Below are 15,989 nucleotides of genomic sequence, written 5' to 3'. Positions count from 1 at the left end.
GGAGTGCCAACTTCACTCCAGGCCATCTACTCCAAGAGGCACCTTTCGGCCCAATTATGCAACAAGTCTTTCTCGGCCCTGCTGGAACAGCTCAGGTGCCTCTCATACACTTGAAATACTGCAAAAAGTCCCAACGTAGGATGAGTTCTCTGCAACCAATTCATGACCTCCATCTCAGCATTCCACCCTTTCTAAGCTCTTCTGTTTTCCATGAGCACCTGGTCAGTAATTTTATTTAGGAGGACCCACAATGAGCATGTGCAAAGTACCTTGGACTTGCAGCCAACCTATGGAGAACCCTCACAGGGTTTTAAAGGGAAGAGATGATCAGAGGTGGTTTGCCATTGCCTGCCTCTGGGTGCATTCAGATCAGCAGCTAATCCCATCATTATGCCATCTTGAATTTTATCCCGATCTTTTTAATCCATTGTAGCATGACCAGACACCCCCCTGGGGAATCGCCTTACCGTGTGCTGCCTGTGTTGTGGATTGTCTAGATGGCGTCCACTGAAGGAGGCATGCGCGGTGGGGGGTTTTGGGGGAAAAAAGCTTTTTGTGCATGCACATAGGTGTCACAGCGCGGTGTTTTTTTAAAAAAAAACTTTTTGCGCATACACATAGATGTGACATGTCCTTGTTGATCCACGCATGTGTAGAGATTTTTTAAAATTGCGCCCGCTCGGGATGGTCTGACGTCAGACCACCCTGACGGGAGGATTGCACGCTGGTGGAACGATCAGACGGGTGAAAGTCCACAGTTGTGCCACAGGTAACCGAAAACCCCAGATTTAAAGTGCTATCTTTTAAGTACGGCCCCGAAGCGCGGCAAAACGGGATGCCCACAGAAGAGGGACATTTCCCAGATTTTTGTGTCTGGACATTACCTTTAGATCTGTGAGGCAATCGTGCCATGCGTGGATCTAAAGAGCCGTCTGATCGGACTCTCTGTGTCGTGACCCTGGGCTTCCTTGGGGGTCTCCCATCCAACCCCTAGCCCGGCCTGATGACCCTGCTTGGCTCCCATGATACGATGAGAGAGATCAGGCTCGCCTGGGCCATCCAGGTTTATTTTATTTCATTTCATTTCATTTATACCCCGCCCTCCCCGCACGCGGGCTCAGGGCGGCTTACATAGGCACAAAGTGCAATAGAGATAAAACAGAATAAAAACAGTTAAAACCAATTCACATCCAAGGGGATACAAGAGAGACTATAAATACACACTCCCCCTTGCGTATCAGGAGGGGATCAGAAAACAGGGGGGACGCCATGGGCCACGATGTTTCAGATGACCAATCGGCCCAACCCGGCGATACTGCTCTGCAGTTGCACGGTGGTGGCGGTGGTGGCGGCGGCTCCTACTCAAAAGCCTGGCGGAAGAGCTCCGTCTTGCAGGCCCTGAGGAACTGCACAAGGTCCCGCAGGGCCCTGATCTCTTCCGGGAGCTGTTTCCACCAGGTAGGAGCCGCCACTGAAAAGGACCTGGCCCTCGTGGTAGCACATCTGGCCTCTTTAGGGCCCGTGGTCACCAGGCGGTGTTGTGACCCTGGCCAAAGTGCTCTTTGGGTCCTTTGTGGGGAAAGACGGTCCCTCAGGTATACCAGACCCTGGCATACTACCCGCAATACATGAAAACAGTTCAAAGTCACATGTTCATCCACACAGTTGCCAGAGTTTCAGGTCTTCCTTGCAGGGCATCCAGAAAAAGCAAGTCATTCCCAAGAATAAGAAAAGTGTCATTGGATTCCACGGGTAGCAGGAGCAGTGGGGCCATTTCTGGACCCAGCATCCAAGGAGTAGAGGAGGATGCAGGCGGCTGAGCCACCCCCCAGTGGTTCCACAGATTCTATGAAATGAAACCTTTCTGGAGTTTCTCCTCCTCATCCCCCAGGGCTCAGCTGCGCAAGGTGCTGGAGACTGGGCCGCCAGAGGTCTTGCTGTTCGTTTATTTCTTTAGAATACCGATGCGCCACTTTTTCCTGGATTGCAGGGTTCAAAGCAGTTTACGAATTTTAAAATGGCAAACAGGTTAATAACCACATGCAGAATCTAAATGCGCCAGCAAACGACAGCCCTCTCGTAAAACTCCAGCCGACGCCCAGCCTCTTCCTGACTGCACTCAGGCCTCAAGAGCTCACTTGAACAACTGCCCGCCCCCCAAAGAGGAAAAAAGCTCTGGAGTCAGTGATCAGTTGGGGAGGATGTGCACCCCCCCTCCTCCCAAAAACACCTGCCAAACCAAAGTCCAATAGAAAGGGGGGGCACCTCCTCAGGTACATCACGCCACACTCTCGTCAAGAGGCTTTTTGGTTGGTCCCAAACTCGCAAGAGTTGAATACCTGAGCAGTTTGGATTTTATAAGCCAGAAAGCCCATGGCTGAAATCTCAGTGCCCCGGATCCAGCAATCCACTCGCATCTGGATCACACGTCCTCCCTGCTTTCCCTTCTCCCCAGGAGTCCTTTCTGACCCTAACAAAGTCGATTCCTGGGGTCAAGAGACCCTCGTGGAAGGAACATGGGTCTGTGGACTGCTGTAAGGAGAAAGAAGGGGTGCAAAATCACCACCCCCTCCTCCTCCCATCAGCAGAACTTCATCAATGGGAGAGGCAGAGGAAAGGCCATGTCACCCTCCTCCCCCCTCCTCCCCCCCAGCAGCTACTATTCCACACGGGTCCCCCAACTCCAGGGATCAACACTCCCAAGACTGGAAGGGACTGCTAGGGAGAAGGGGAAGCAGGGAAGATCTGCAATCATCAACACCTTCTGTTGACACACCAAGGGATCCAACCTGCTAGATGGCTTTAGGCTAGCTGCTGTTCTCTCAGCTTCAGAGCATCCGTGTCACCAACATCTGCAGTGTGGGGCTAGCAACACAGAAGGAAGAGGAGGAGGAAGAGGAGGAGGAGGAGATTGGATTTATACCTTGCCCTTCACTACCCAGAGGAGTCTGAGTGGCTTATAATCTCCTTTCCCTTCCCCTCTCCACAACAGCTCTTTCGAGAACTGCTCTTAAGAGAACAGCTCTGAGAGAACTTGTGACTGACCCAAAGTCACACCAGCAGCTGCATGTGGAGTCGGTAATCAAACTGGGCCTCCCAAGTTAGAGTCCGCGTTCTTAACCACTTCACCAAATTGGCTGAACTTCCTTGTAAAAGTTTTATAAAGTTAATTCAAAGATGAAAGTCACTGCACCTTCGGGAAAATGTGTTGTAAATACAAAGAATACAAAATAACAACAAATGCAAAATGCCAATGTAGCATAGTGGTTAAGAGGGCTAGACTAGTATCTGGGAGACCTGGGTTCAAATGCCCACTTGCGCCATGGAAGCTCGTTGGGTGACCTTGGGCCAGTCACACTTTCTCAGCCTCACCAACCTCACAGGGTTGCTGTGAGGATAAAACGGAGGAGTGGAGAATGATGCAAGCTGCTCTTGGGACCCCGTTAGGGAGAAAGGTGGGTATAAATGAATTACACAAATCTTATAAATGCAAATAAAAGAATACAAAAGAGCCAGTGTTGTGTGTTGGCTAGAGCAGTGGGCCAGATTCGGTTTGAATCCCCACTCTGCCATGGAAGCCTACCGGGCAGCCTTGGGCCGGTCATTCTCTCTCTCTCAGCCTCACCTACCTCACAGAGTTGTTGTGAGGATAAAATGGAGGAGAGGAAAATAATGTCTGCCTCTTGAGGAGGAAAAGGTAACGGTAAAGGTTCCCTTGCTCGAAAGCCAGTCGAATCCGACTCTAGGGTTGCGGTGCTCATCTCCGTTTCAAAGCCGAAGAGCCAGCGCTGTCCGAAGACGTTTCCGTGGTCATGTGGCCGGCATGACTAAACACCAAGGTGCACGGAACGCTGTTACCTTCCCACCGAAGTGGTACCTATTTAGCCACTTGTAATTTCTTGCTTTTGAACTGCTAGGTTGGCAGGAGCTGGAACTAGAGACAGGAGCTCACCCCGTCTTGCGGCACCCGGGTCTTGAACTGCTGAACTACTGACCTTCCACAGCCTGCAGTTCAGCGTCTTAACCACTTGAGCCACCACAGCTCCAGATCTTGGGGAGGAAAGTGGGATATAAATCAGGTAAATGTACAATTGCTGTTTTCTGAGAGAGTTCTGCTTCGACTCAAAGCCAGGGTTGGGCATTTTCTTTAAAAACAACTTGCATTTCTCAGTCTGTGTGCCCCCCCCCCCAGTTTTGGTGCAAAGTCGGGTCTCTCTCTCTCTCTCTCTCTCTTTTTTAAGCCTTCACAGTTTTATTTAATTAAAACAATACAAACATGCATACTGAAAGATCTATTACATTGTGTTTTCGATCAATTTCAACTCAGTATCTGCATATTGCACATAACTAGCCTTGTACTCAGTCAAATCTACTTTTCACTTCTAAAACTTATATGATAAGAGCTCAGCCTAAACACCTGTAAATTAAAAATGTATCCATTCCAGATAGTTACGGTTTGAGGGTAGTAGATCATTTCCCACGAAATACGCGATCAAAGGGAACCACCTGCGCACAAATTGGGTATAAGATCCTGGATGACTACTCACTTGCCCTTCCTATTTATCTGCAATCTTGTCCATTATAAAATGATCCCAACATTTATTTCGCCAATCTCTTTTAACAAGCCCCTCTGTTTTTTTTGAGAGCCAGCAACTGGGAGAGAGAAGGGAAGGGACAAGAACAATGCTGTCAGGGGCAGGAGGAACTGTGGCAGGGGCCAGCGATTGCCTCGCCTCATCCTCTTGCTTCACTGTCTGTCACAGAATGTCCTTCAGCAAGCTGTTTGCGCCTGGCGTCTTTGTGAGGCGTCGCAGGCCCTGAAGAACAAACCCTTCCGCAGCCCAAGTTGCAGCATCATTAAATGCACTTAGCTGCGAAATGCCCACTGTGGCATGACTAATGATTACACTGAAGGATCATTCAGTGGAAACGCCTCTCCAGCCTCTTCCATTCATTCAAGCCCACTTCTCCAACTCGGCCCCTCCACTTTTCTAACGACGACAAACAAGGACTTCTACTTCGCTGGTGCACAAATCCTCGGGGGGGGGCGCAAAGTGCAACTCACAACTTTTTTTTTTTGGCCAGGGGGACGGACATTTCTCATACAAAAAATACTTTGCATGATACACTGTGCTTAGGGCGTAATCTTCGTGGGGGCGGCGGGGCTTCAGCCCCCGCCGAAATTTTCAGGAAGGTACTCAGCCTCCCCCGGGAGCCACCCTTGCTCCTAGCAAAGCAATGCCTCTGGCCCAGCCCCAGCCCCCCCCCGGGAAATTGGAAAGTCTACACCCTGACTCAGGATCCATGCCAGGAGATCATTCAGCAGACATTGTTTATCCACTCCCAGAACCAGTGTTCTGTCGTGGTTACAAGTGAGAGACTAAACCGGGCGGCGGGGTGTGTGTGTGTGTGTTTGAATCTTCACGCTGCCACGGAAGCCTTCCCAGTGACCTGGCGAGTCCCTCTTTCCTTCTCAGCCTAGTCTACCTCACAGCACTGTCATTGAGAGGATAAAAGGGAGGAGGGGAGAAAGCAGTGGGAAGCCACTTCGGGTCTCCCACTGGAGATCAAAGCAGGACAGACGCTTAAATAACTAAATAAGAAATGTAATTGTGGGGTAACGCAGCAGTGGTCCAAAATCTGCTCTCCGTGTAAGTGTCAAAAAGCCCCGGCGATTTCCCCCCTGCCGTTAGGAACACGCAAAGAGTGTTGGGGGGGGGAGGCTTAAGCGTCGAACCCCTGCTCAACAACCGCCATTCAGGAGTTTGTCACTCCTTCTCAAGTCGACCTACCTCGCAGAGTTCCTCGTTAGAAGACTAAAAATAGAGCAGCCGGCACAAACGCTGCCTTGGGCTCCTTGGAGGGAAGGCAAGAAACAGATGCAGCGACAAAATAAGAAAGAAAATTAATAGAGAGAGAACAGGCCCTTTACTTTCCCTCCAGGGGCTCTTTTATCCGGGCTGCAATCTAATGGTAGCAGCAAGGGGAGTCGGGTTTGTAAAGACCGATTCCTGCATTTTGCAGTCCGTCCAGAGGAGAATTTCCTGAATGCCCAAGCAACTCCAGCAAACTGGATTGCCACTGGACCCCTGAGTTCGGAGCCCAACCTCCGACAGGTTTGCTAGAGTGCTGCCAATGTGACAAGCAGGCCGGCAACCAGCAGCGTGCCACAGTTAATGCATCAAGACTGGGACTGACTCAGGATCAAACCCCCACTCAGACTCAAAGCTCACTCAGTGACCTCGGAACGCCCTACAGACCACACCGAGTTCCTCAGAAAAAGAGCAGGATTTAAAAAAAAAAAGCGACAGATCATTTCACAAGAGCCCACGAAGCTGCCTTATACTGAATCAGACTATCAGAGCCTCAAGGATAGTATATCGGTTTTGCCAGCTCTGCGTTAGGAAATACCTGGAGATTTTGGGGGTGGTGCCTGGAGAGAATGGCGTTCGGAGGGGGGGGGAACCTCAGCATGGGACAGTGTCATAGAGTCCCATCTCCAAAGCAGGCATCCCCCTCCCTCCAGGGAACTGATCTCTGTAACCTGGGGATCAGTTGTAAAAGTGGTACATCGCCAGGCCCCACCTGGAGGCTGACAACACTATCGGTATAAGGACCGGAAATGGCTCTCCAGGATTTCCAGGAGAAGTCTTTCCCATCACCTTCCACCTGATCCTTTTAACTGGCGGCACCAGAGACTGAACCTGGGACCTTCTGCATGCCAAGCAGATGCTCTACCACTAAAGCATGGCCCCTCCCGAACTCCTTGTCTACCTAGTACATTTAGACAAATGTCAGCTGAGTGAGGAGACATGACTAATTAGAAAGTCTTGGAGTCAACTGAAGACTTGGTGTAGCTTGTGGGAAACGAAAGAAATAGCAGCAGGCAGACCCTGAGCATCTGCTAGCCATTCTTAGACCAGCAAAAGCCAGCCCTCTCTGGGTTCCATCTTCTGCCCACGCTGTTGAGGATACGCACAGCAGGGCTGTCTCAGTGGAGTCACCCACTGTAGGGAGCTTGCTTCCTTGGGAAACTGGCCTGCCTCCTTTTTGCTGTTAACCTGTATATGTGCTGAAGGAATTTCTCCCTGGCTGACAGATGCCACGGCTATTTGACTCTTCCTCTCTTTAATTTAACAGATTCTTATGACACTCCCAACCAAGAGTCTCAAAGAAATAATTCATAGGATTGCTTTTAGGGGTGAACGTTTTATGGATGTGTTATGTGGCTTGAGTCATTTTAGCTGTTTTCACTGGGAAGATTAAATGTCTCAAACTATACGGCATTTTTGGCAACAGGTGAAGATGCTTTTACTTGTTGGGACTTTTGATAAACTAGAAATAAGGCCCGTTGTGGAAATAAATACAACGGGATCTAGAAAGAGGCTCTGGGAGAGTGCTCTGGCTTTGGGCAAACAGTGTCAGTCTGCTTTTAAAACATGAATCTGGGACCTGCACACCACCAGAATACAGCAGATTCCATATGCAACTGACATTCTAACTGCCTTGCGGGGGGGGAGTTTGAGGTGTGGAATGGAGTGAAGTCCAATCAGCTTCCATATGCAAAAGACCAGGTTGTCGCAGCAGTTGTGGTGTGGGCGGGACCCGGGCTTTGCCTTCTGATTGGTGGCGATATATGCTGAGGAGCAGTGCCATCAGCCATACACTAAGGGAGTGCATTTTAGAATTAGAACTTTGGCACCCACTATTCAATTATATATAAGGAGAGATATGGTTAATCTAAGGTTCAGTTGTCTCTATTCTACTAGTTGTTGCTTTGCCAATTTAACCTTCGTACCACTTTGCGGGTTTTCCTATTCTGTTACTCACATTCCATAAGAACATAAGCGAGGCCACGTTGGATCAGCCCAGTGGCCCATCCAGTCCAATACTCTTTGTCACACAACGTACAAAACCCAGGTGCCATCAGGAAATCCACCAGAAGAGCCAGAACTCTGGAAGCCCTCTCACGGTTGCCCCCCAAGCACCACGAATAGAGAGCATCACTGCCCCAGACACAGTGTCCCATCTACCCTTTGTGGTTAACAGCCACCATGGACCTCCACTCCATATGTTTATTCAATCCCCTCTTGAAGCTGTCCATTTGTCCTGCTGATATTTAAGACAGCTGCTTTCTATATATGCTTTTATTTGGAATGTGGCAGGTAGGCCAAGGTGCTTAAGTTCTGAATGGGTCATATTGTAAAGTAAATAAGAATAATAATTAAAAACTCTTTCCTAGTGCTTTGAGGTGGGTTTAGGTTGTAATGTATTTCTACCTATTTTATTTCGTGTGCTGCTCCAAGAGCCTTCTGGCTGAGCGGCAGAATATAAACTGTTCAAATAAATAAACAACAAATCTGAAGGAAAGGCTTTGCGTAAGGTGCTGACACATGATCACTGCAATATCCACATGACAGCACAGCTTCAGTAATGAAGCCATTGTGACATTTCCAGAATCTTTTGAAACCAACATTAAGAATAGTGTGCCTTTTATTCAGGTTTTCCAGTTTACAAGACATACCAGCATGAGCGGATGACAGTAATAAATAGTTAATAATGATAATAACAGACAGTTGATGCCAGACTATTTTAATGCTGTGATGCCCTACCAAAAGACTGGGAGAGGAGCGAGAACAACTGCCACATTTTCTCCCAGAGAGAACACTACATCTACTTTCACCAGTAATAATGACCAGGTGCAGGGAGAATACCTCAGAAGAAACTCCACAACCCTTTCTATACTCAAGAGTGTTGTTGTCTAGGCAACTCTATCATTTTCTGTGGTGAACATATGCGTCACCACCACAGAACTACAACATAGTCCGATGTTTGGCCTACTCCCCCCACCCCCTGCCAAGCTTCAACAAGCTTTACTTGAAGGTGTGTGTGTGTGTGTGTGTGGAGAGATAGTAAAACCTGTACTTTACCACAGCTTTTTGGAACAAATAAACATACCGTTTTCTCAGGCAGCTCTCGGAATAATGAACAGGCATGCTCCTCATAATAATCTGCTTAGTATTATCTTCCAGAAACTTCCCGCTTTGTCGTGTCAGTCAGGATGTGGAGATGGGAGTGTACTTGCTGGACAACGGGGATGATCCCGGATTCCCCAGCCTCCTGTCTGCTATAGTCCAGACTGCGTCAGGGGATCCCAATGCAGCCTTATTCCTTCTGGAGCAGTTGCCCATATATAGGAAGACGTGTGTGGAAGGAAGGGCACTAATGCTGGGTGAGAACTGGAGCCAAACTAGATGCGACTGCGTACACACGGGTCCAGCCTGTGGCTGCCGCTGCTATTTTAAAGCGACTTTAAAAATGCAATGAAGGCCCAATCTGGACAGCCACATCCCGCCTTGCAGTTCTTTCTCCACTTAAAAAGGCAGGGGGAAGGGGGAACGAGAGCACCTGAGCCCACCGCACCGTGGGACCAATCAAGACTGGGCCATTGTGGCATTTTTAAACTGCTTTTAAACGCCACCAAGGTCATGTTTGGCCCTTAGAGTGATAGATATTTATATAAAATGGTAGCAGTTTTTCAAGGCACACTACAAGCATGGACGGCTTGAAAAGGGAATTAGATAAGCATATGGAGCAGAGGACCATCAGTGGCTATTAGCCACAAGGTATAGATGGGGACTCTGGGGCAAGTGATGCTCTGTCTTCTTGGTGCTTGGGGGGGGGGGGTCAACAGTGGGAGGGCTTCTAATGTCCTGGCCCCACTGCTGGACCTCCTGATGGCACCTGGTATTTCTGGCCACTGTGTGACACAGAGTGTGGGACGGGATGGGCCTTTGGTCTAATCCAACATTGGCGTCTCTTATGTTCTTATGTTCTTAGTGGCTGACTAGTGTGCCACGCCACAGATGAGTAATGCATTTATATTATCTACGGTCGAGTTTTTAAAAATCCCAGAAGTAATTTCAGTTTTCTGATTCTGACCCAAATTCTGTCTCTATATATCTGATTCTTTTTCAGTCTGGACTGCACCATGCACAGAGTTTACTACACGCAAAAATCACAGTGCTAAATACTACAGCTCAAACTGCCTCATGCAAGTTGAAATTTCCTGACATGGTACAAAGAAACTGCTAGCGATAAACAATTCAGGCCATCCATTTGTGATAGGCCAGATGAAATCCATCCTTCATACGCACATCTGGGATCATAAACTGTCTTATCCACAGTCCTGACCCCGGGGAGCAACAAAAAAATAGGACAAACTAGGAGTCTTCTGATATTAGTGAAGTTTCATCTTGAAAATGTTGGTGCTTCCTACAGTGTATGGAGGGAAGGACCCTGGATTTTGGCCTTGAAAGGAATTTCAAGGAATTAGGCAGGATTTTGGCCTGCCTAAAGGTTACTGAGAGACCAATTCCAGGTTCTGTGGTGTCATGGAAACCTAAGAGCTAGGGACAGGCCCTGCAGTGGAGCACCTATTAACTCTGTTGCTGTGGCACTGAGGCCTTGTGCCACACAACAGTGACAGAGAAAAGAATTTGAGGGAGGAGGAAAACATGGAAGGCTGCTACCACATCCATACTGAGAACATTCCCGACACACCAGCCAAGAAGCAACAGGACTTCCATTTACACAAAGCAGAAAGTGGAATAAATCTGTCTCTAGCACACAGCTACCGCATCACGGGCTTTGGCGGCCTAGGGCTATAACTGGAACAGCAGCATTCCACAACGATAGTTAAGCATTACTTTACATTACATTGTTGATTTACAATTGATAGTCATTGGAGAATGTTCCCCTCCAACACTTTCTTTAAACATTTTGAAGACAGACACACTAGATTTGGTTTTGTGCATAGTACTATCTAGAAATCAAAAGGTTTGTTTTACCCCTTGTTTCAGGCAGTTAAATACCAGCTAGTTACCTGAAGTCACAAAACGGACACGGAAAACCACGCTACATCCCTTCTATTCATCTATATATCCATTTCCCAAATGGGGCCCCCATCTGCGGATAGCTAAACCTACAGATCAGGGCCACACTCACCCAAAACAGATTTTTCTGCAAACTTGAGGCACCCCCTATGTTTGCAGAAAAATCTGAAAAGTTTTTAAAAAAACCTTTTGGGGGGGGGGGGTTTAAATCCCCCCAAATTAAATAAAGCTTTGTCTGCATACAGGGACAACGCACTTACCGTTCTGCAGCTAGAGAAAGGCCCAATGCTGGCTGCTGCAGCAGCAACAGTGCCTGGAAGCCGCCAGTGGGCCCAGCTGTGGCAATGGAGCCTGGAAGCAACTGGCAGGCCCAACCACAACTGGGAGCTGCTGATAGGCCTGGCCATGGAGGTGGTGAAGTCTGGGAGCTGTCAGAAGGCCTGGCTGTGGCTGTGGGGGAGCCATGGAGCTGCTCCGAGCCTGGTTATGGTGGCAGCAAAGTCTGGGCGCCACTCAGAACCCGGCTGTGATGGCGGTGAAGCCGGGGAGCCACTACAGGCTCAGACTGGTTCCCAGACACCAACGCCGCTGTGGTGGGCTCCAAAGGAGTCGTGCAGGATGGCAATAGGGTTTCACAGGCGCTCCACTTGTATGAATTATAGCCCCTAATTCTACCCTATAAACTAGGGTTGCCCGGTCCCTACCTTCTGCCAGCGGGGGGACAGAGCTTCCCTTCCTGAATCTTCTGGTGCACACACTGTGATGACATCACCTGGAAGTAATGTCATCACGCTAGGCATGTCACGTGTTTTTGGCCGAGTGCTAGAGCGTTCCACCGGCGACGTGCCCGGCGCAATGACATCACTTCCGGGTGACGTCACTGCGCCAGGCATGCTGGATGCTGGGTTGTTCTTCGGGGGTGGGTCTCCCCCCACCAGCAGCTGGCCAGCTGGCAGATCCAAGGACTGTAAATCGGGGGGAAACCCACCCCCCTCGGGGGGATAGTCACCCTACTATAAACCCAAGCCTAGCTCATAGAAAATGCATGCAACTTTATAGGTTTAATTTACTTAGAAGTTTATAGGCTTGCTAAGTCCCCCCGGGGGGCGGGGAAAACCCCGCCCCAGAGGCCTGTTTCCCGCCAGCGGCGGATCGGGCCCCGGGGGGAGCCCCACCCTGACGTGCGTGTCACCCGGAAGTGACGCAATCACACCGGGCATGCTGGGGGCGGGGCCACGGTCATCCGAGGGAAAACTCTATGGTTTTCCCTCGGATGGTCGTGGCCCCACCCCCAGCGTGCCCAGCGTCATCACGTCACTTCCGGGTGATGTGCGTGTGGCGCGTGCGTGCACTCCAGACGCCAGCCGGGAGTCCCCCACTGCGGCGCAACACCCAACTTGGCAACCCTAGAAGTTTATATTTACAGCCGAAATGTATACTCACATTAGAACTTGATTCAATTAAGTGCCAGAATTGGTGGGACAAGAGAGGTGCATCCAAAATGCTTGCCAAATCAAAACTGAGGCAAATTGTGGAGGGCTACTTTCATAAAGCTGCAATAATATAATCAGGTTTTCCTGGGCGGATCTGAGGAACATTTGTAATGTCAACACGCACAAAGATATACAAAGGGGTAACACAAGGCACTTACCTGATCAATTTCCATCAACTTGGGGAAGGCACCAGGCCATTCTATAGCCACTTTCACGATATCTGCAGGAGGTGGCATTTTCGTTACCACTGTTCTTTAAAGCTTGTAAAACTGAACACCGAAGGCTGCAAAGTAGCGCTTTCATTCACAGCTGGAAAGAAGAAGGAAAAAAGTATATCACATCTGCTTGCATGACTTCACAGATACACAAAGTGGTGTGTGTGCGTGTGAAAGATTACACACATGGAAGCATATAAAGACTTAACACACTGCAAGTTTTCACTGCACAGCTAACCAACCTGCTAAAAGATGGCTGAAGCACTAGAATGTACTGTGTACAACGATCAAGCATTAGATAATTTTATTAAAACCCAGGAAATATCTGAAATTGAAAATTCTCTAACACTAAAGAAAGGCTACAAGAAACTGAGCTTTGCATTCCAGATTTCCAGAGACCTGAAAGACCCCCTTCATTAGATCTTCTCTACCCCTTTTTCAAGAAGGACGATTGCCCATGAAGTTATGACCAGAAAATATTTTCTCTTTAACTGAAGCAATGATCTCCTATGTGTGTTCACAAATAGATCACTGCACTATAGCAACCAGGATGTCGGGAGGAAGGCAACAGGAACAGCACTTCACACACACAAACGAGCACATGCGCACACACAAAACCATTGTCTGGAGGGACATATGTGCCCATGTCTCCACTTCTAATACACCGTTAGAGCACTTCTGATCAGTGGAACAAATATGCTAATTATTTGTGTCCTTTGACTTGAAGTAGCTTCACATCACTGTCATGAAAAGCCACACACACACACACTGCTAGTCCTCATTAAAACAAGAGGGTACTGTGAATGACAGATTAAGTTCAACAACACTAGCCCCACATGGGTTTTCTGGATCTGCTAAACCTTGTCATTTTAAGAGGGTGAATCATAATCCTGATACTTTGGGTTGCGATCATCTAGGTGACAAAAATAGCTGTTTATGAGATGAGGGGGCTGGCCAACCATAAGGGCAGAGAGTTTATTTGAAGGTAGCCTCGAAACAGTTTGTCACCACTACAGACTTTGGAGCTAGTGGGGCAAAAATGGAGGGAACACAGACAAACCCTATGGAAGCATTTATCAGAGCAGCGTCCTCTTTGCAAGCTGGATCTGCTCCACACTGACCAAAATTCCACTTACTGACCTGCCCTGGTCTTTCCTCGCCTCCACTAATGTGCAAAAGTACAGAAATTAGATGGAGCCCCTTCCTCTCCGTGTTTCTCTTGAGAAAGTGTCATGTTATTAGCTCAGGTCAGTGCTGATTTCATTGACATGAATTTTGATTTTCCTTTTGGGCCTTTATGATTTACCCAGGAGAAGAATTAAGTGGGGCAGGGAACTATTCTGAGCAATGGACATGCTAATTGCCAAGGATTAACTGTTCTTTAGGTGCAACCCCTACTCTCAGGAGGTCAGACTGGTGTCATCCCAATATACCTTCTGCAGTGATCTGAAAACTTTTCCCTTGCAGAAGGCCTTTGGAACCAATGGAATGGGTGAAATTGGGTGACTGTGGGATGCTGCTATTTTGTATGCCACTATCCGTTTAAAAAGTGTTCCATGTTTAAATCTGATCATTAGCTGCAATTATTGGGGCCGCGGTGGCTCAGTGGTTAAGACGCTTAGCTGCATAATGGAAGGTCATTAGCTTGGCAGTTCAAGACCCGAGTGTGGCATGACGGAGTGAGCTCCCGTCTCTGGTCCCAGCTCCTGCCAACCTAGCAGTTCAAAACCAAGAAATTGCAAGTAGATAAATAGGCACAGCTTCAGTGGGAAGGTAACAGCATTCTGTGCACCTTGGCGTTTAGTCATGCCGGCCACATGACCACAGAGAAGTCTTCAGACAGTGCTGGTTCTTTGGCTTGGAAATGGAGTTGAACACTGCCCCCTAGAGTCGGATTCAACTGGCTTTCGAGCAAGGGAAACCTTTACCTTTACTTAGCTGCAATTTTATTTTAATCGGTAGTCACTTTGGTACCTGCAAAGGCAAATAGTTGGAATATGCAGGGCTATTTTTGGGCAGGAACGCACAGGAACGGAGTTCCGGCTGGCTTCAGAGTTGGCCATGCCCACTACAGCCAAAATCTCTGCATGTGTGGCTACAGAGGGAAGGCCTGGAGAGCGGACCCCCCCCCCCGGCGACTCCAAGGGCCGGCTTGCCTGGGCTCCCCACAGCCACAGGGCACCTGGGCAAGCCAAGGGAAGGCAGTTTAAACTGTCTCCCCTCCCAGGGCCAGCTTGCCTGGGTGCCCCACAGCCACGGGGCGCCCAGGCAAGTCAAGGGAAGGCATGGGGTGTGGCCTAATATGCTAATGATTTTCTGCTATTGGGTATGGGCTATTATGCTAATGAGTTCCTGCTGGGCTTTTTCTACAAAAAAAGCCCTGGGGATATGAATGCTTAAACAAATAATGGCAACCTACAACATGTTCCATTTTTTAGTTTCCCATGGGAGCATCTATAGACACTGGCTTCCCTAGTGTGGACTGTCACAAATAGGAAAACCACATTATTATAGGGAGCTATTGATTGCCAGTATTGTATGACAACTGATCTCTTATCGATACCCCACCCCTCACCGTAGCACCTCCACTGGGGAAAAACATAAAAATAAACAAGCCATTACAAACCCAGCCAGAGCATAGAAACAGCATAAAACATGTAGCAGGCCTGAAATGATTCCCATAAAAATCAATTCCCTAAAAGTAGTCTGTTGAAACAATTTTTAAAAGACCGAACCCCTTCCTTAAAAGCCAGGGGTAAAAAGAAATGCCACAGCCCAACACACAGAAGGGCCACCACTGGGACAGGCCCCCCCACCCCCGGTCTTATATTGGCTACAAGTTGCGTTTCTTTACCCATCAGTTTCTAAAGGGTGGTAGTGGTGGTGGAGGTCTTCAACTAAACATTGGGACAGAAATACTTAAAACCCAAACCTTTGCAACCCTCTCCACTTACACCTGTACGATTATACAGATTAGATCTTCCCTGAAATCCATCGGTTCTACTTCCACTCCTCCCAGCACAATAGAGTGTGCCTTTTCTTCCTCCTTCCCTGGAAAGTTTTTTTTTCCCCTTCTAAAAGTGCCACACTATCTCCATAAGGAGGGGGTGAAGAGGGACGGGAATGACAGAAAGAGTTCCCCCCCCCTCCTCCTCATCCCCGTCTCTCACTTTCCTCCTTCACATTTGTCTTATAAAACACAGACAAGAATAGAACCTTGTTCACACCCTGCCGGCTTCCTCTGCGATAGCGAGAGTTAAAAAGGCAACAACATCTTCTGTTAGTTACTGAAGCCAGACCAAACAACACACACAAGTGTGTCACTTAAGAGTTAGACATAAAGACAATCACATCACATCCGCGCAGGGGTCAATCTGTCCCTGTTC

At 48.5% G+C, this 15,989-nt stretch overlaps 1 protein-coding gene across 1 annotated transcript in view; it reads right to left on the bottom strand.

Annotated features, from left to right (window-relative positions):
* LOC107117157 (engulfment and cell motility protein 1) overlaps nt 1-15,989 on the bottom strand; it is a 346,435-nt gene that overhangs the window by 254,817 nt on the left and 75,629 nt on the right. Inside the window, exon 2 of the mRNA XM_015419223.1 lies at nt 12,547-12,697. Within this exon, the coding sequence (XP_015274709.1) occupies nt 12,547-12,624 (78 nt within the window). The 5' untranslated portion in view covers nt 12,625-12,697. The remainder of the gene's footprint in view (nt 1-12,546; nt 12,698-15,989) is intronic.

The sequence above is a fragment of the Gekko japonicus genome, unplaced genomic scaffold, assembly GCF_001447785.1.
Source record: "Gekko japonicus isolate JY-2015 unplaced genomic scaffold, Gekko_japonicus_V1.1 scaffold190, whole genome shotgun sequence".
Lineage (NCBI taxonomy): Eukaryota > Metazoa > Chordata > Lepidosauria > Squamata > Gekkonidae > Gekko > Gekko japonicus.
This window is presented reverse-complemented; position numbering and strand designations above follow the sequence as displayed.